The sequence below is a fragment of the Urocampus carinirostris genome, chromosome 7 (genome assembly GCF_059441175.1).
Source record: "Urocampus carinirostris isolate Australia breed hairy pipefish chromosome 7, RoL_Ucar_1.0, whole genome shotgun sequence".
In the NCBI taxonomy this organism is placed as follows: domain Eukaryota; kingdom Metazoa; phylum Chordata; class Actinopteri; order Syngnathiformes; family Syngnathidae; genus Urocampus; species Urocampus carinirostris.
The window spans coordinates 24,564,911-24,585,376 of NC_142355.1; the positions used below are offsets into that span (position 1 = coordinate 24,564,911).

Genomic DNA, 20,466 nt, shown 5'->3' on the forward strand with positions numbered 1-20,466 from the left:
TGCCCGTTGCCAGATCATTGTTTATCCTTGTTGAAACCCTTTTCATGCCCGTTTGATCAGAGTAATGCCTAGTTTGTAATTTTGATTGCCTTTGAACCTGTTTTTTTTTTGTTTTGTTTTTGGTCCGTTTGTGTGTTGGACAACTTTTCTTTCCTACCTAAAGTGACAGATCGTCTACGCATAGTCCCGACTTCCTGCTTCCCGTCCGTTTCGTGACAGTTGTTGTTTAAATTTGAAAAATCTAGATTTTAAAATAAAATCGGTATGGGTTTGTTAGGCAAGAAAAGCGGTAGTATAACACAGATAATAGTAGTATTCACGAGTATGTTATTTCTCTATGTTGAAATAATCAAAATAAAATGACGTTTGTTATTAAATTGATTTTGTTCTTCAAGCTGGAGAAATTGTCTCAAAATAGCAACATAACAAACGGTTATTGCACTATTTTTCATTACACTACGGTTCCGATGCACTAAAATTTAGGCTAGTCTCTAGGCACTACTTTGTAAATAGTTTTGCCTGTTTATATTAATTATTTTTAGGTTATTAGGTTGTCTTTCAAGTGTTTATTACCTGTTTATCCTGGAGTGCCATGTTTTATCGTTTGGTAAACAATGCTCATTACATTGTTATAAATGGCAATAAAGACAATTCTATGTCTATACTCAAATCTTCATATTTCTCAGTCTTAAGCATTTTCAGCCAAAAGACAGATCAAATGAACAGGAGTGATTTGACATGAGTTAGCTGCAGAGCTTAATAAATTGTTCCTATAAAAAATGTTTGGCCTGACCAACCAATCTAAAAGCAGAAACATGTTACCAGAATAAATGTAGTTAAAACATCCATCCATTCATTATCTGCACCGCTTATCCTCAGTAGGGTCGTGGGGGTGCTGGAGCCCATCCCAGCCATCTTCGGGCAGTGGGCAGGGGACACACTTAACTGATTGCAAGCCAGTCACAGGGCACACAGAGACAGACAACTCACTCATTCGCACCTAGGGACAATTTGGACCGGCCAATTAACCTGACATGCAAACTCCACACAGGAAGGTTTGATCTCACAACCTCAGAACTGTGCTGCACACAAGCTAACCACTGCATCGCCGTGCTGGTAGTTAAAACATGAAATGCTAAATTAGAAACAGTCTAGTTGAAAATATAGTGGACATGCATGGGCAGGGGTGACAAAAACAACCCCTATCCACTAAAATTGGAAACACAAACGAAAAAACATCCACAAACATTATAAGCAACACAGAAAAGAGAAATGCAAAAAGTAAGTAATTGTTTGTGGTTTAATACAGTTCAGTACATTCTTCTTGGATGCCGACAAGGAGGTCATCAAAGTATACTGGCTAACCTCTGGTGTTTTTTAGGTGCAATGTTTGGTTTCGCAATTGCAAGCAGTAACCGACAGGACAATGTGGTGGCTGCGGGTTCCGTTTGCGCACAGGACGGGAACGCTGACGGGCTCCGTCTTCGTGGCGGCGCAACACACACAATCCTGTTCCACCGCGGCCTTCTGCAGGGAGTACATGGACTTACTGCGACATTTGCCCTGATAAACAGACAAAGACGACCAGTTAGTTTTGAAGTCATTACAGACGCTCCCCTACTTACGACCATTCGACTTACGTAAAACGGTAGATAGGAACATTTTTTGGGGGATGTCGAAAAATATATGGACATTGCTGTAAATTACATTTTGTATTGTGTGCACCTTTTTCCGAGTACAGGACATTACTGTAGTGCTTCTTTCTGCCGCTAGCGGCGTGTGGTGCCGTGGTAGGTCACCCAGCATCCACCCGGAAGTAAAACGATCCGCTTCCTCTACCTAGTTCGTGTGTAAACATTCTATACTGTCTATGTCTATAATATCAACAGCACGCTAAGAACTTTATATTGTTTAACATCTCGCGCATCCATCCCGTGGTTGGTGTAAAGTGAAAAGAAGAGGCAAGTGGTTTCTTTTAAAACAAAAGTGCAATAAGAAAGCTTGATGCGGTTGAGAAAATGGTCGTAACACTTTTTTTCGGCCACTTTTTACCACGGAAGAGGACCTTTTGAAGCGCATCATGCAAAAGTAAGTTGAACTCAACTTTATTTATCTTTATAGAGCATATTATTTTTTTAAATGTTTATTTTTTAGAACAAAACAATACAGGTTACCTCTACAAGCCCTAAACATACTTATATAAACCTTAAACATACAAAATATAGCACTGAAGCAACATACAAACAAATTATACTTACAAACGATCGTCCGGAACCTATTTCGTTCGTAAGCAGGGCAGCGTCTGTATTCTACAGCAAGCGGGTGTCTCATTGAACCCTGACACTATAGGAGGGGACCAACAAGGGCTTGTGTCCTCCCACTGAAAGCCTGATCTTTCAAAATGTATACATAATTATGAGAGAAAATAATTGAAAAGCACTGACGCACTGCTATAGGCCAAGAAAATGTATCCATAGTTGTGTGTTTTGTTCACAAAAACTGTCTGTAAGCGTCTTTTGGCAATGGCTACATCCGAGAAAGGTGATGCAGAGGCTCTGACAGGTGTAATAATAGATAGGCTTATCACTGCCGGACTGTTTCATAGTGCATCCGCTGCGTAGCTTTTTATCTTTGAGAGATACTTCTGGCGTTACATGTTTTTATAATATTTATTATATTTCTTACGTCTATTTTTCTTATATAAAGAAGCCTGATGTAAGTTGTTGCTGGATGTACTGACGATTATGTTTGATGTGCATTAGTTCCACGCACATAAATGTTGAGTGTAATAATAATTGTAATCTGTCCGCCCCCCCACACCGCCCCTTGCATTTGATATGCCCCAAGACTGATGTTTGGTGACGGCTTTGGTCCCATTACCTCACAGTAGTGCAATTCCATCTGCTTCTCTGATTGGCAGTCATCCACTTTGATATAGTTGAGTGTCCCAGCCGTCCTCCGACATCCTGCTTCTATGCCTTCTCACCAAAGTTATGCACATTCCTTTAAAAAACAGACTTACAACAAATGAAGTAAATAGTAAGACCACGACTCACACGTCTCACAGCATGTTGTTCCAATCTTGTTCACAGTTCCCTGAGGAGAAACGTTATTATGTTATGTTAGAGTGCTGATGCTTTTATGTTCATTAGAATGGGCAAGTGGGATGTGTGAGGCACTCGCACCCCCTGTTGGAGGCACAACTGCCGGTTAAAAGGCAGGCAGGTGGAAGTATGGATCTTCAGGGTCATTTCTCCTTCACTGTTGACATCACAAACGTACTGATCGCAGCCCACCACCTTTGTTGCGTTCACCTAAAGGTATAGAATAATAAGGGGTATCAGTCGATTAAGTCTGAAAGGAGCAGTACGGAATTTGAAACTTTTCTTTAACCCACTCCTGGCTTAAAGTCATAATTGCAACCTTAGTAAGCCTGTTTATAATGCTTGCATGTCTTATACGCATTCAAACAAACTTCTTATATCATCTTTTTGGGGTTTGGGTTGGTGTCTGGACTTCACAAGAAGAAGGCCTTTCCTTACTTTCACCATTTTCATGCTACACTGATATAGAAATATAACCTGCTGGGTCACTTTCTAGCACTACCTCCAGCTCCCTCTCCTTGAACCAAGTCTAAAACAGCTCTGATAACAGTATGATAAGAGCATATAGGCGCAAATACAAAATAAAGAATAAGGACTCTTTGGATTTGTTTTTGATATTTGTCTTTTGATTTATTTTATTATACTAAAATTGATTTTATTAGTAATGTGAAAAAAGTACAAGGATTAGGGATTCTTTTTTTTTTCACAAGAAAACCAATAAACATAAATCATAAAAAACAGTACGGCATGGCTTTAAATAAGCATTGTATTTTACTAAAATAAGTTGTTTTTAAGTACAGTAATATAAAAAATGTGATTTACATTTTATGATAATCTTTACTTTATTTCTTTTTTTTTTTTTTTTTAATTTTCCTTATTTTACTATATTCTACGCACAGCGGCGCAGTGGTTAGCTAGCGTGTGTGCGGCACAGTTCTGAGGTCATGAGATCGAACCTTCCTGTGTGGAGTTTGCATGTTCTCCCCGTGCATGCGTGGTTTCCTCCGGGCACTCCGATTTCCTCCCACATTCCAAAAAAATGCATGTCAGGTTAATTGGCCGGTCCAAATTATCCCTAGGTGTGAATGAGCGTGTGAATTGTCTGTCTCTGTGTGCCCTGCGACTGGCTGGCAACCAGTTCAGGGTGTCCCCTGCCCACTGCCCGAAGATAGCTGGGATGGGCTCCAGCACACCCGCGACCCTACTGAGGATAAGGGGTGCAGATAATGGAGGGATAGATACTATATTCCAATTGATTTTTCTAGTAATGTTTGTTGCTGTTGTTGTAATGTTTAGGAATTTTTGATTTCAAGAAAAACAAGTTGAAAAAAGTGGTATGATTAAAAAAAAATATCACTTTTTAATGTTGATGTTACGTAGAAAGTTAAAATATTGTAAAATTAAAGGATTAGAATTAATAAGGAAAAGCAAATTCAAAACAATATATTGCTAAGAATTACTAGGACCAAAAATAATTACCAAAAATGGCATATTTTTTAGCTCAGTATTTCGTTGTATAGACTTTTGCGAAGAGGTTGATTGGTCTGAAAATATATATTTCAATAGTGTTAAATCCATGGAAAGAATAATACGACACGAGCATAGAGGTAAGATTGGGCATGAAAAAATACTCGACCCAGGCTTGCAAGTTTTAGAGCTAATTTGATTTGCAGGACTGAGCAGAAGCAAATCCGAAATTTCACATTTTATTCGTGAGGACTTAGGAGGAGAGATGGTAACAAATTAAAGCCTGTCTTATGTAATGAAAGTTAAACAAGACTGTATAAACATTTACATCTTTTATATTTCTGTGTGTGCAGAGGCTACATTAACCTGGAACTTTCCATCAGTGACAGAAATATTTTAGGGTTGTCCGTCAATTTGAGTTTGAAAATTGGGCCATAAACCACAGTAGCAGTACGTCCTTAAGAATGTAGCGCGGCACTTTAAGAGAGACAGAGGCAGCGAGACAGAGAAGAAGAATAACATGTACATAAAAGACAGAAACAGAAGAGAGTTCTTTGAATTGACACTGCTATAGTTTAGTACAGCATGTGTTGTGATGAGGTGACTTCTATTTTTTTTACGGACTGCAGTCTCTCATGGCCAAAACTACTCACGTCTTTTTAACACCTCTTTATAAACATTTCGTATTTATCTAAAGAAAAAAGTCATCTAAAGAGAAGCCAGGCCTGACCTGAACGTAATGGGTTACAAATGAGGCCCCCTTACCTCTACACTATTGACATGTGTACCTACCTGCAGACTCATTTGGCTCCCATCTGGCAGTTTTAAAAAGCATGTGGTGGCAACGCAGCGACCACAACATGCCCCTTCCACGGTCTGCTGTGTATATCCCTGTGTTGAGCATCACATGTTAGTTTTTGCACATACACATAACAGCACAGTACGTCTGCATTCTACAATTACAATACAATATATGGGACATGAAAAATAAATACCATGGGACAAGGGATACAGGTAGTCCTGCTACATGAGAGCCGATGTTTCTTGATAAGGCCGTTTTCTACAATGCAATGACATTTTGTGCATGCATCTGCCATCACCATCTCTCCTGCCTAGAATGAAAATATTTTTTAAAAAATTAACATGATATTTAAATTATTTCCCACGATAGCCGTAAAACGCATAAAGATGGACTGATTAAAAAAATGCTTACTCCAATGAGCGTGTGGTTTAGGACACAGACATCCAAAGCAGCTGTGAGGGAGAAAGAAAACATTATCATTTGTATTGTCAGGTCAAGCCGAGAAAATTTGATAGGCGTACGGCCTCTACTGGAAAAACAGTGAAACTGCATTTTGAAGGCTTTTTTGACACAAGAGCTTTTTGGGTTTTCATGCCAAGTTCATTATTTGCTTATCTTTTAAACTCTAAATGAGTATGCATATCATCCACGATATTAATTTATCTCTTGACCTTGTTTCCATACTGCTTCAGAAATGGTGGTTCAGTAATGCTTTAACTTCAATTTGTTAGCTAGTTGCCATTCCAAATCAATTCTCAAAAATATTATTTATTCAAGATGATCAAGAGGTGGATTTATTGAAGTCAAAAAACCCAGTAAAAATGTGTGTGTGTGTGTGTGTGAGTAGGGGGTGGTGTTAATGAAACAAATAAAATAAGCATCTTTTTAAGTAAATCTGTGTTATGTTTCTTATTTTGACATTCATTTTATGGATCACATGGCAAGCAATAAGAAAAATTAACATAAGATAAATGACACAGATTTGTCATTTGTTCATATTACAAATTGTTTTACATTTCTTTTCTAGTAAAAAAAAGTTAAAATGTGGTAAAAATATGTGAAAAAAGTAACTGCCAGTTGAACATAATTCACTATTTACACTGTTCAATCATGTAGCACTTTAAAGCAGTGGTCACCAACCTTTCTTGTACCACAGACCTGTTCATTTTCTGACATTATTTTCACAGTCCAGGCCAAGGACGACATTAAATATTTTTGGATTTTTTTCTAAAATAAATAAATAAATAAATAATAATAATAATACGTTTTGATAGTATCAACAATCATAATAATGAGCATAAATCCACTGTGTAGTCATGTAGAGCATTTAGATGTCCTAATAAAATCACATCAAAATCATTTTTATTCATCTTCCGAACCGCTTATCACAAGGGCCACTGGGGTGCTGGGCCAATCGTAACCGTATTTTTGGGAATGTAGGAGGAAAACGTATTTCCCAAGCACACGGGGAGAACATGCAAACACTAGACAGGGAGGCTGGTAACTGGAATTGAACCCGGGACCTCTGAACTGTGAGACGGATGTGTTAATCGCAACACATTCTGGTCACCATTGTAAGGTTTAGCACAAAATATCACGTCAATCTCGTGCAAAGTAACTAAAAATAAACTCACTAGATAAACAAACCCGCTCAAAGCTTTCTGGTGTTATGTGGTCTCTGTGCCACAAGTTTTTCCACCGCGGCAAGTCTGTTTACAATCATTCTAGCATGATATACCACGCTCTAAGTCGCAGTTTTTGTCATAGTTTGGCCGGGGTGCTACTTACTCTCCCGTGAGACTTGTATATGTTTTTCCTTCCTTATTATATCTTTTTGGGCTGATGGGACCTTTAGTCCGGGCCGATTTGTAGTACGGAAATTACTGTAATAGACCATTCTCTATCCCTCGGCGGGCGGGAACGATGATTTCTGACGTGACAGTTGCACTCCCCAACAGGACACCGCGCTGTTGTGAACCACAATGATTTTAATTCAATCGTAACACCACAAAGCCCTGCTTCAAGTTCAGTCAGAAAAGCAGCAAACAAAAATAGGTGAAAAATAATGGAATTTGTTATTCTTTCTTACCAATTACTCACAGCCTGGTACCGGTCCGCAGCCCGGTGGTTGGGGACCCCTGCTTTTAAGTATTTAAAGCCCCAGTGTGTAATAATTATGTTGTCTGGTGCAAGCGAGAGCCAGTGCCACAGAGCACAGCGTGACAGCTGGATGTCTGACAAATATGGCGGAGACCTAAGTGGTAAACACATTTCTCGACCTATGACTTTTCTTTAATAAAATTAACATTGGCATGATAGTTTATGCATTTTGCCTTTTTTACTGAATGAAAGATGTTGTTTATTTACCACTAGGATGCGCTAAATATTACACAATGTCCCTTTAAGGCACAGGTGTCAAACAGGCGGCCCGCGGGCCAGATCAGGCCCGCTAAAGGATTGAATCCGGCCCGTGAGACAACACTTAGAGAAGCGCAAGAGAAAAACAACCTGCAGGCTGAAATATGTCAACTTGATGTTGCCAAAGCCAGGTGCCTCTCACAAAGACGCTGTACATGTATTTCTCTCTCTCTCTCTCTCTCTCTCTCTCTCTCTCTCTCTCTCTCTCTCTCTCTCTCTCTCTCTTTTTTTTTTTTTCTCTCTCTCTTTTTCTCTCTCTTTCTCTCTCTCTCTCTCTCTCTCTCTCTCTCTCTCCGTGTCTTTTAGCCTCTTTTGCCCTAACTTCCTTTTTTCCTTTTCTCTCTTTTCTCTTTCTCTTTTCATACCCTTCGCACTTTCTTTTCTCTTTTCTCTCCTTCTGTCTTTCTATTTCTCTTTGGATTTCTTTCTTCCTCTCCCTTTTTTTCCCCATCTCTCACGACTTTTTATCTTTTGTTTCTCACGCTCTCTCCCTCTCTCTCTTTTTCTTTCTTTGTCCCGCCCTCTCTCCTTCTCCCTCCCTCTTTCTCTTATTTCCTTATCTCTTTTTCTTTCTCTTTAATCTACTAGTCCGGCCCCCGACAGAATGTTTGTTCTATTGTGTGGCCCCCGAGTTAAAATGAGTTTGACACCCCTGCTTTAAGGAATAAAGAAGAATTCTTCATCCTCGATCTAATGGGATCCAGGTGGACGGGCTAGCTCCAGCTGGTGTTACACATTTGTTTAATGTTTTCTGTCTTTTTGTTGTTTTACCTGATCTGCAAAATAGATGGTAAATGTCAGTCTTGCACGACACGTTTAATTGTTGGCATTAAGTACATTTATTGAGCAAGTCTCACTAAGTCACGTGAGGTCCCTTTAACATCTAAATAAAAAATCATCAATTGGTACTATTCAAGAATCAATTAACAAATCACCATAACCAATGTTCCCTCTAATTTTCCACGGGTCTGAGCGTTCACACAAAGTTGATGAGCAACGCTTGAAACAACAGTGAGCAACCATAATCCCAAGTGTGGCAAGATAATAAATTGTCCAAAACTTGACAGACATCGTTTGTTCTTACAATTCTTTCACAAGATATCCATTTCTTTTTATTTCCTGACATATCTGGTCGCATAATATTAACATTTTTGGGGGCTTATTTAGTCGGTTGTAAGATACAGAACTGTACTTAATCACATTTTTTAGTGGAAGTACAATGTTGGCAACAAGATTCACTTGATATAATTGGAAATTATTTGAATGCAACACAAACTTTTTCTTCTTTTTTCCGTGTTTTTTTTTTTTTACTCCTTTCTAAATTCCTTTAAAAAAAATCTCATTGTGTTTATTTTTTCTGAGCTGTTACTTTTTGTTCTCTATTTACTTTTTTCTTACATTTCTTTCTTTTATATTTTTCTGGCTTTTTAAAAAAATTGTCGTTCTTTTTATCTCTTCCTTTTGTTTCTTTTTTTTCTCAGCTTTTCACTACTTTTTCATTTTGGTATTTTTTTGGTTCTATTCCCCCCTTCTTTTAACTTATTTTGTGCATAATTTTACATAATATTTGGTCATGTTGGGATTAAAGAAGCAAAAACAACCTGAAGAGCCGTTTAGGACCCGAAGGAGCCGGTTCCTTTTAGTGAGCCGAGCCGAAGAAGCCGGTTCTCGACAGACTGTACTAACTTTACTCAACTTCAAAATACCGCATTTAGTACGCAACGTTAGGGGAACCCGTGAATTTTTACCTTCATGCACTGTAACTTTGACTTAATTTGCTTCTTAATTAGTATTTTTGAGCCCTTATTTTTGTGCGCTAGCTAGATTTTCTTGTGCGCTGAGAATGTGCAAGCAGTGCGCAATTGCGCACGCGCGCAGCTTAGAGGGAACACTGACCATAACTGTACCTTCCAAAACATTTCACCTCATGTTATTTGGTATCACAATATTTACACCACAGAACACTCTTAACCAAGCCCAGCATAAGATAGCATATAACCACCCAAGGCCCTATTTGTTGCTTATGTTAATGGAGGACTCACTCTTACTATTTCACTTTCTGTAAAGTTTACAGGCATCACAAACAACCTTTACATACATATTTTCACATATCATCATCCCCACAGTAAGTGTGTTCCCAGTATATACATCTCATCTGCAAAATAGATGATAAATGTCAGTCTCACAATACACAATTTAATTGTTGGCATTAAGGATCATTTATTGAGCAAGTCTCACTAAATCACGAGAGGTCCCGTGAGACTTGGCCCAAGCACCCTTCTCTGACCTGTGAAGGTCATCTAGTGGTGATATACTGGCACTTCTCTTACCCTTTCTGCTATACAAAATTCAATACCCTGAATAATAATAATAAACTTCCCCCAAGAGTCAAATACGGATTACACAACATGAATCCCAAAATGTAACATTTTAACTAGTAAGCAACTCTTGTTGCGCAACATATAGCTAAATTAGATTTTGGATTGTAATGGTTTAATTACCTACTGGTGCATTACCACTTCTAGGAGAAGAAGAAAGATTTAGTGCAATGGTACAACACGGGACTCTTAGTGTGTGACTCGCACAAAATTAGCTCATCAAAAAACAAGTGTGCTGTTTACCACATTGGCAGTGGGGGCAGCAGTCCTGCGTATCGCAGCGTAACTCAGAGCCTAACGGGCAGGATGGCGTTTCCATCCCGGAGCAGCTGATGTTTGTCATAGAGATGAACACCTCATCCTTCACTCTCACGCACTTGGAGATGACACATTTGTCGTGAGAAGATCGCCACTCCTCCCCGACCTACGGAGACAAATGGAATGAATCGGAAATGGCTGGGTCATATTTATGGCGTTTGCATGGTCAACCTGTCTCAGCGTTCCTCCGATCAACGCGTCTCCTCTGGATTCTGATTCCACACAGCTAGTTGCTCGGCACTTCCCGCAGCATTCTCCGGTGGATTGAGTGTATGTTGAACCCTGTGTTGTATTGCAACTTTGTTAGTTGGTTTCAGTAATTCACTGGACGTCACTTAAACACGCTAAATTTATATAATTTCCGGACTACAGAGTGCACCTGAAAAAAAGCTACATGGGCACATTTTAAGGAAGAAACTCAACCTTGTTTTTGTGCAAGCTGCACCGAATTTTCGCTGCAGGCTTAAACAGCCATATTAGGAACTCCTTCACATGTCAATCTCATGCATTTCAAAAAGATCATCGGGGGATTGTCTGGTAGAGAAAAGTAAAACTTTGACATTCAGAGCACTAGGAAGAAATCACATCGCTTCTGCACCCTTTGCTGGCCCCCGCGATGCTATTTTTCATTTTATCAATTACATTTAAAAATTAATTAATAATTTCCCTGGTCTGCAATAGTTCCAAACCAGCTGGTAGGTGCCGGAGGAGGTGACCCACTAGGTCGCCTCATTCACTCATCCACACGCCCATTTCTTACATTTAAAAAAAAATAAACAGGGAAATGTCTCGAAGAGAAAGGTAAAACATCTAGCCATGATTGAAACACTTGTTTGTGGAGTGTCAATCTTAAAAAACTTGCACAGTCAATATTAATTAACTTTAAACCATCAAAATCAAAATTGCCATTAAAATAAATGCAAGAGTGGGACAAATAAGTTCTCAAAACAAAACCCAATGTACTGTAATGACTAAAATTCAGAAGCCCGTTCATTCACTACAGCCTGTACACATGCTGAGCCATACGACTGATCTTAAGCTCTCCCATCCCTTGCGTACGTGACAGAGTGATGGAGATGAGACCAAGTACTGCGACTACTACATAAAAATATCAGGCTTCTGAATTTTAGTCAGTACAGCACATTAAGTTTTGTTTTGAAAAAGTTTTAGTCAAACTTGTGTGCACATTTTAATGCCTATTCAATTAATATTGACTAGAGCGCTAGTTGATTGAGATTGGCACAGTCCACATAGTGTTTTCATCACTGATTCACTTTAGTCTTAGTAATAGAGTAGTCAGAATTTCCTTGCCCGCATGCTGGTTTAAGATCAGGTAATTGTGTAATTTTGTAACTGTAATCCTGTGCAGTCCTTTGAGACATTTTTGTGATTAAGGGCTATATAAATAAATTTGACTTGACTTGACTTGATTTGACTGTGTTTTCATTACTATTACTTTTTTCAGCTAGACATTTTTCTGCTGATTTTGCCAAGATCGCATTATTACTCCATAGGGAGAGTGGAAATCTTGTTCATCAATTCATGCGGGTCACTGATTGGATTACGAGGCATTTGGCTACCGAAGAAACTTATCTTCACTCCCGCCGTTTACCTGTGCTTCATTGAATCTCTTCACTTTGACATTCAGAGCACTTGGCAGAAATCACATTGCGTCATCACCTGCGATACTCTGTTTTAATTAAACAGTCGGATCCCCCTGGTTAGCACCAGTTGTAAACCAGCTACTAGGCATCCCACATGGGGTGCTTCGTGCCGAGATCCGCGTTAAGGCCCGGCATGCGACCTAAGCCAGCATCCATATCGCAAAAAAAATGTGTGTCGTATTGTAAGCTGCAGAAAAAGAGTAGCAGTGTGTAGTCCGCAATTTTCAGTATTTATTTTTGTCCAGCAAATCCTCTATTACTAAGACTAAAGTGAATCAAATAAGGTATTTTGTTTGTCATACCAGCGGGCAGTTGCGTTGGCACACTGGCGTATCACATCGAGCAATGTGCAGTGATGTGTTTTTGTCCTGTAGAGAGCTGCAAGTGCACTTTTGGCATCCCTCATCCCACTTGCTGCCCACTGCATGCACCATGTCACCTACAACACACACCTGTTGAAAAGCATAAATGAAAAACAATATACAATATCCAAGAATATGAAACAATAATGTAGTTAAGTTTCACATACTGTAAAATGAAAAGTCTTGCAATATTGGCAGAACATTTTGAATCCTTATTTTTAAATGTGAGTTATAGTTTTTACAGTTTTTTATATTTAAATATTTTAGTTAGGGATTTTACTGAAGCCAATTTTCTTGCTAGTCAAATACAAATCTTGCCCCAATGGTAGGAATGTCCTATTTCTGTTATTTTTACTCATTTTTATGTACTGATATTTAAAAATTTTGCATGTTTCACTACAGTGTATTCAAACTATTTTTCTTGTTAAACAAAACATTTGTCCTACTTGCAGAACCTATGGCAAAGTACAGTTTCTGTCATTTTTGGTATTTTTTAATTGTGATTTAAAATAATTGACTTTATTTAACTTGTTGTTTAACTTATTCATTAAGATGTGAAAAAACGGTCTTATATAATACTCTTTTTTTTGTTTTGGAACATAAAACCTAAAAGGAACACAATTATATGCCATCAGTCAGCCATTAAAGATTTATTTTTAATGATTCAGATCTTTGTTTAACTCTGTTTTCAGAGTTATTGTTCTAGTAAAATTAAAATAAGAAGCGCAATCAGCTCATTTTTGTCCATTGGGATCAGGTGGCCATTACCTCTTTCGCTGACATCTCAGCTTGAGAATGTCAAGATAAACTAAAAAAAAAATTGGTGATCCAGGATTGATATGTACTTGAACCCTGAGGACCTGAGAGGTCATTCTTGGTTGACAGCAAGTGACAAAAAATAGGTCAAATTAAGTGTGATTTTCCAATGCCACAAATGCAATGTTAGAAAAAGGGTATTCTAATAAATGTCACATGATACAACATATTGTATAGTTCAATAATGAAGTTGAATTATCATCGGTCATTGTGTTTGTATGTGTATTGTTTCAATGTATCATCTATTGGAATGTAGTACAGTAACTGTGACAAATGTGAGCATAAAAAGTATCATTATAAAATACTAACCTTGTCCGGTATGCATCTTATCTCAGTGCAACTGCAGTCGTCAGTCTTGGAGGCTGTTATGAAGCCTGGTGGGCAAGTGCGGGTAGAATTTTGGCAGCTACACGAGCACTCAAACACATCACAGCACTTTGTCTTTTTGACTGTCAGTTGGCGATTGGTGCTGCAAACCGGAATAGGAAGGAGTGCACAGTCCTCCTTCTTGCAAACTGGGTGGTCCAAAAATATGGAGCCACGTCAAAGTCAAAGAATGTACGGGTACGTGACGAAAGGTTTGTTGTTACATCTTACCGCATTCGTGGATAGCTTGACATTGTCCTGGGTTTTTCAGAACCAGTGCCTCACCATCTTCACAGTGGGGAGGCTTGGGAACAATGCAGCTTGAAAGATCACACACTGAAAGGTCAAAGAAGACAAACGTAATATATGAGTTTTTTTGGCTTAAAGGGGGGTCCCTATTGGTGGAAATTTGCCATTAAATCACCCCGTGACAGTCCATTTTCGATTAAAGTCAGAGCTCAGAAAGGTCCTACTATTTGCCCAGAGCTGGGGTTGGCAACCTAAAATTTTAAAAGAGCCATATTGTACCAAATAAACAAACATATGTTTGGAGCCACAAAGAAATAAAAGCTTTATACATGTGTATATGTTTACATATGTAAATAGGTATAATCATAAAAACACCATGTATATTCATTGGAAAACTTTAAGAATATTTGTGTCATGTTTGTCATCCTACAGAAACAATTACATTTTCTATTATCAAACATTTTAGAAAAAGCAACAGGTAGCCCTAGAGGGCGCCAAAGAGCTGGCCCAGACAGACAATTTGCTCGCTCATTCACACCTAGGGACAAGGAGGTTCGATCTTATGACTTCAGAACTGTGCCGCAATTCTGAGGTCACTTTTAAGGTGGTCAACACACACACATATATATATATATATGTATATATATATATATATATATATATATATATATATATATATATATATATATATATATATATATATATATATATATATATATATATATATATGTATATATGGGCAGCACGGCGGCACGGTGGTTAGCGGCACAGTTCATGTCTTGGGAACCTCCTGCGTGGGTTCAACTCCAACTCCAGACTTCCTGTGCGGAGTTTGTATGTTCTCCCCATGCTTGCGTGGGTTTCCTCCGGGCACTCCGGTTTCCTCCCACATTCCAAAAACATGCATTTCAGGTGAATTGGCCGGTCCAAATTGTCCCTAGGTGTGAATGAGCGGGTGAGTTGTCTGTCCCCGTGTGCCTTGCGATTGGCTGACAACCAGTTCAGGGTGTCTCCCCTGCCCACTTGCCCACTGCCCGATGATTGCTGGGATGGGCTCCAGCACCCCTGCGACCCTACTAAGGATAAGCGGTGTAGCTTATGAGATGAGATGATATATATATATATACTGGACTGTCTCAGAAAATTAGAATATTGTGATAAAGTTCTTTATTTTCTGTAATGCAATTAAAAAAACAAAAATGTCATACATTCTGGATTCATTACACATCAACTGAACTATTTCAAGCCTTTTATTATTTTAATATTGCTGAATTTGGCTTACAGCTTAAGAAAACTCAAAAATCCTATCTCAAAATATTAGAATATCATGAAAAAGTATACAAGTAGGCTATTCAACTAATCACCTGAATCATCTAAATAACTCGAAACACCTTGCGAGGTTTCCTGAGCCTTAAAAACACTCAGCCTGGTTCAGTAAACTAAATCACAAGTATGGGAAGGACTGCTGATCTGACTGCTGTCCAGAGGACCATCATTGATACCCTCCATCAGGAGGGTAAGACACAAAAAGAAATTTCTCAAAGAGCAGGCTGTTCACAGAGTGCAGTTTCAAAGCATATCCACAAAAAGTCTGTTGGAAGGGAAAAATGTGGCCGGAAACGCTGCACAACCAAGAGAGATGACCGCAGCCTTAACAAAATTGTGAAGAAGAGCCGCTTCCAGAATTTGGGGGAGCTTCAAAGACAGTGGGCTGAAGCTGGAGTCCAGGTATCAAAAGCCACAGTTCACAGACGTGTCCGGGAAATGGGCTACAATAGCCGTATTCCCATGGTCAAGCCACTTCTGAACTCAAGACAACGGAAGAAGCGTCTGACTTGGGCTATGGAGAAGAAGCACTGGACAGTTGCAGAGTGGTCCAAAGTCCTCTTTTCAGACGAAAGCAAGTTTTGCATTTCATTTGGAAGTCAAGGCGCCAGAGTCTGGAGAAAGGCTGGAGAGGAGCAAAATCCAAGTTGCTTGAAATCCAGTGTGAAGTTCCCACAGTCAGCAATGGTTTGGGGAGCCATGTCAGCTGCCGGTGTTGGTCCACTGTGTTTCATCAAGTCCAGAGTAAATGCAACTGTGTACCAAGAGATTTTAGAGCACTACATGCTTCCATCTGCTGAAAAGCTCTATGGAGATGAGGATTTCATTTTCCAGCATGATCTGGCACCTGCCCACAGTGCCAAAACCACCAGTAACTGGTGCACTGACCATGGCATCACTGTCCTTGATTGGCCTGCTAATTCCCCTGACCTGAACCCCATCGAGAATTTGTGGGGTATAGTTAAGAAGAAGATGAAAGACACCAGACCTGCAAATGAGCTGAAGGCCGCTATCGAAGCATCCTGGGCATCAATAACACCTCAGCAATGCCACAGGCTGATTGCCTCCATGCCACGCCGGATTGATGCAGTAATCCGTGCAAAAGGATTCCCAACCAAGTACTGAGTGCATCAATGGACATTTTCAAATGTTTGATTTAGTTTTGCTGTTATAAAATTATTTTTTTACTTGGTCTGAGGAAGTATTCTAATATTTTGAGATAGGATTTTTGAGTTTTTTTCAGCTGTAAGCCAAAATCAGCAATATTCAAATAATAAAAGGCTTGAAATAGTTCAGTTGATGTGTAATGAATCCAGAATGTATGACATTTTTGTTTTTTTAATTGCATTACAGAAAATAAAGAACTTTATCACAATATTCAAATTTTCTGAGACAGTCCAGTATATACTGTATATATATATATATATATATATATATATATATATATATATATATATATATATATATATATATATATATACATATATATATATATATATATATATATATATATATATATATATATATATATATATATATATATATATATATATATATATATATGTGTGTTTTAATATTGTCATATCTTTATTTTATATCAGATTTTTATCAGATTTTATCATTAATATGTACAGTACATACCACATTCATACTCTGGACAGCACTTGGATTCAGTTTTCTCTTTCAGCACCTCACAGGCTCCACAAACTGGTGCTAAATGCAAAGACCACAAAATATTCATGAATGACACTTGAATAAGTCAAACAAACTGAAAATTGAATTGAGCATATTTGCCTTTCACATCATTGCACGGTCGAGCGGTGCAGTTAATGCGTTGTCGGTCCAAACACACACAAATCAAACACTGGTTGTCATCTGGTACCCAAGTCTGCAGATACTGTTCATGCACAAGTACACATTGGCATGTGTTAAATTCTGAAACAACTGAGATAATTGCAAAACAAATTTAAAGAAGCTGTGCCTTTATCATAAGTTGCCTGACCAGTTCTCTAAATCTCTCTCACACAAACACAGGCATGCACACACACACACTCTTGAAGGTATACCCAAAATTCTTACAGATGCAAAATTTGAGGAAGAAGTACAAGAGCTGTGACGTCATCTGAGGAACACCAGCACCTTAGCAAGCCAGTTTCCATATTGTTTTACGAATTAGTTAGCTGAAGAGTTTACGAGTGTTGAAGCAAAATTTTGAAAGTTTTTGGGAAGTGTGTCGCAGGTGGATGCAGTAACAGTACAAAAAAGGGCAAGCAGCCAAAAAGGGGCTAACTGGTCAAAATAACACAACGTTTTTCTCCATAAGTACTTTTTTACTTTCACTCATTAATTATTTGGATGACCACTTCTTACTTTTACTTGACTCACATTATTTAAAGTAATCGTCTTTTTGGCTACTCTACACACCTCTGCATTAATGACGTGACAGCTTTATAGGAAGCAAGCTAAACTGGTCAACTAAATTTACCGAGTCTCCCGGTGTGTGGAATGTTTTGCAACATATTTGCATAATTGTAGGGAGGAACACTACACTTTCTGTGTCTAGTTAAAAAATATAAAATTGGGGTGAATACTTTTACCGAATTATCAACCTGTTTATGAGCCTGACCTGGTAAACACTTCCAAGGTGGTCAACACACTCTGTGCACTTTTCTGGTGGCACACAGATTCCATGATGCATGAGCGTCCCCCTCGCACAGAAGCAGCCTTCGTTGGGTGTGTCTGTGCATGAGGACCCGTTACTCAAGGCAACCGACCAGTCCCCTCGCAATGACTGCATGCTTTCACAGTCCTCCATGCAACCTGTTCGGCAGGCACTGTACTCCATTGTGGCAGGACACTCTAACGCTGTGGAAAAATAGCAACACGTGTGAAATGCATTAATAATTGTGCATTGCAATGATTTTAAGAGGGCTTTTTTTCATTGTGGGGTTTTGCGCTGAAAAATGTGACTAAAAAGGAGATCAACAAAGGAAATTACTAATTATAAATATCAGAAGTACTAAAATGCTTGACAAATATGCAAAGATACATAGCAGAGCAGATTTATCATGGCCAAATTCAAGCAGTTTTTAAGCACTTCCAAAGCCAATTTTTCCAGCATCTTAGTCTCTTTACCTGTGTTCTTGGGTGCGGGCAATGACACTTTTCTGGACCACATCACACAAACTAATGTCAGCTACCGTTAGTTACAAGGGAAGAAAAAATTCAATGGCAAAGCAGCCTTGATTTGTTTTTCTTCATTTAATGCATGGTCCATCAAGTCAGACTGCCAGGAACTATGGTAACAATTTCATTTACAAGCACTTCCCTCAAAATTCAAGGACTTTTCAAACCTTGAAAACATTAAAATGTAAGCATTTTCAAGGATTTCAAGCACCTGTACAACGTTTTTTTTTTATGTAAGAAATATTTGCTGTCATGTAAAAACATTGTATCTCCGTTTACAGTCTTGTTTTGCTATTTATAATGTAAGACGTGTGAAACATATTTATCTCAATTTTTCGTCATTTATTTTATTCATTCATGGAATAATTACGAGGTAAAATTTGTGCAAAACGCCCAGGACTACCCCTTTTTATCTACTCACCAAGTTGAAAAATGTTGAACTTGTGGAAAACGCAACGCTTGTCAATGTCCCATTTTACCCAGCCGTCTAATCACAGTGGGGGCGGGGCGGTAAAAACATAGGAACAACCGAATGTTATTTTTGCCAGTGCGCACTGACTGACCAAGATTCCATCTGTCTGACAAATACTGTATGTAGCACATATGCATACCATGGGGTCTGCGATGATTTGTAGAATGAGAAATGTAATTATTTGGATTCACTTTGCTTTTACTGTAAATGTATTTGAAAATATTCATGAGACTCTGGCTCGCCAGAATCTTCCTAAGCATAGGAAACACCCAGACAGCTCAATAAACTTACGGCATAAGTGGGGGCTTCTCCAGTCCACACACACTCCCCTCTGTCGACACAAGAGCGCATATGCAGAAAGGACCTCGCAAACATCTGACATTTCACACGCTTGCTCCTCGCATTTGTCGAGGAAGAGTTGGACTGGGATGTGCTTGTGACAGGCCTGAAACACAGGCGAGCGCAGTGCCTGGCAGCCCATGGCCACCTCAGGGGCGCACACCACCTTGCTTCTGGGAACGCACACACCCCTGTCGCTGGATGCGGTCCATTCGGAGATGAAGGTCATCTGATTGGAGGTTGAGCTGCCGTCACGTAAGGTGAAAACGTTGACGGACTCTTCCCCGCATGTACCTATAAAGAATAAAGTGTAAAAAAAGGGTCACATTTGAGATCCAAACCCAGAACCTTTTGAGACCAAGGCATAGATGATATCATTTACAATAGGGCTGACAACACTGTGAAACGAGGATTTTGGGTGTTGGTCTTCAACTACGTTACCACAGAGTCCAGCAGTTTGGCTACTGATGCTGGAATTAACCAGCGTGATGGTGAACTCGTTGTTTTGCGGTGTGAACGTCAAAACGTAGCCGTGATTCGTTTTGAGTTGCAGCATGACTCCTCCGTATCGCACCAGCTCCAGACCCCTGTGCCTCCAAGGGAGCGAAATCTCCTCTTTTCCAAATAATACCTGCACAAATTCGGTGTATAACCCTGTAAACCTGTGGCCTAAATCCACAAAGTAGCAACAATACAAAACCATTCTTTGGGATTATTAATTCTCTAAATAAGTAAATTTTGTTTTTTGAAAATAATTAATAAAATTCAATATGTTAACATTTAAAAGAATGAAAAATAAATTCTCATTTTGGATGATTTTTCTTCTTCTGCTTTAGTTTTCAATTTATTTTCTACTAAAATAGGGGAAAATAATATATTTTCCTGCGATTGATTTTCTGTCATGATTACCCAAGTGGAGTCACCTGGGGTAATCATGTGGCGCGCTGGAATGTGCTTCCTGATTGGTCAATGCTCCCCTTTTAAACGCGTTACGCGGAGAACTCCTTGTCGGAGGATTCACATCTGTACCCCGTATGACGCTCCCGATTACCTGTGCCTTGTTTACCTGATTCTGCCTGCCTGCCTCCGATCCGACCTGCTTCGGTCCCAAGCTACGATCTCCTCTTCAGTCCCGGTAAACTCGACCTGCTTCCGTCCACGCTACGATCGTCTCTTCAGTCCCGGTAAACTCGACCTGC

The 20,466-nt window shown here is 39.1% G+C and overlaps 1 protein-coding gene across 1 annotated transcript in view; it reads right to left on the minus strand.

The window, feature by feature from the left end:
• Positions 1–1,310: 1,310 nt before the first annotated feature.
• The window catches only part of vwf (von Willebrand factor), a 67,517-nt gene continuing 48,361 nt past the window's right edge, over positions 1,311–20,466 (minus strand). The window contains exons 37-53 of the mRNA XM_088340281.1: positions 19,709–19,898; positions 19,220–19,561; positions 17,897–18,135; positions 17,065–17,167; positions 16,912–16,983; positions 13,927–14,031; positions 13,639–13,844; positions 12,454–12,603; positions 10,659–10,769; positions 10,413–10,593; positions 5,785–5,825; positions 5,567–5,683; positions 5,364–5,462; positions 3,186–3,314; positions 3,057–3,096; positions 2,881–2,978; positions 1,311–1,563 (exon numbers count right to left, since the gene is read on the minus strand). Of these exons, the coding sequence (XP_088196407.1) occupies positions 1,378–1,563; positions 2,881–2,978; positions 3,057–3,096; positions 3,186–3,314; positions 5,364–5,462; positions 5,567–5,683; positions 5,785–5,825; positions 10,413–10,593; positions 10,659–10,769; positions 12,454–12,603; positions 13,639–13,844; positions 13,927–14,031; positions 16,912–16,983; positions 17,065–17,167; positions 17,897–18,135; positions 19,220–19,561; positions 19,709–19,898 (2,409 nt within the window). The 3' untranslated portion in view covers positions 1,311–1,377. The remainder of the gene's footprint in view (positions 1,564–2,880; positions 2,979–3,056; positions 3,097–3,185; positions 3,315–5,363; positions 5,463–5,566; positions 5,684–5,784; positions 5,826–10,412; positions 10,594–10,658; positions 10,770–12,453; positions 12,604–13,638; positions 13,845–13,926; positions 14,032–16,911; positions 16,984–17,064; positions 17,168–17,896; positions 18,136–19,219; positions 19,562–19,708; positions 19,899–20,466) is intronic.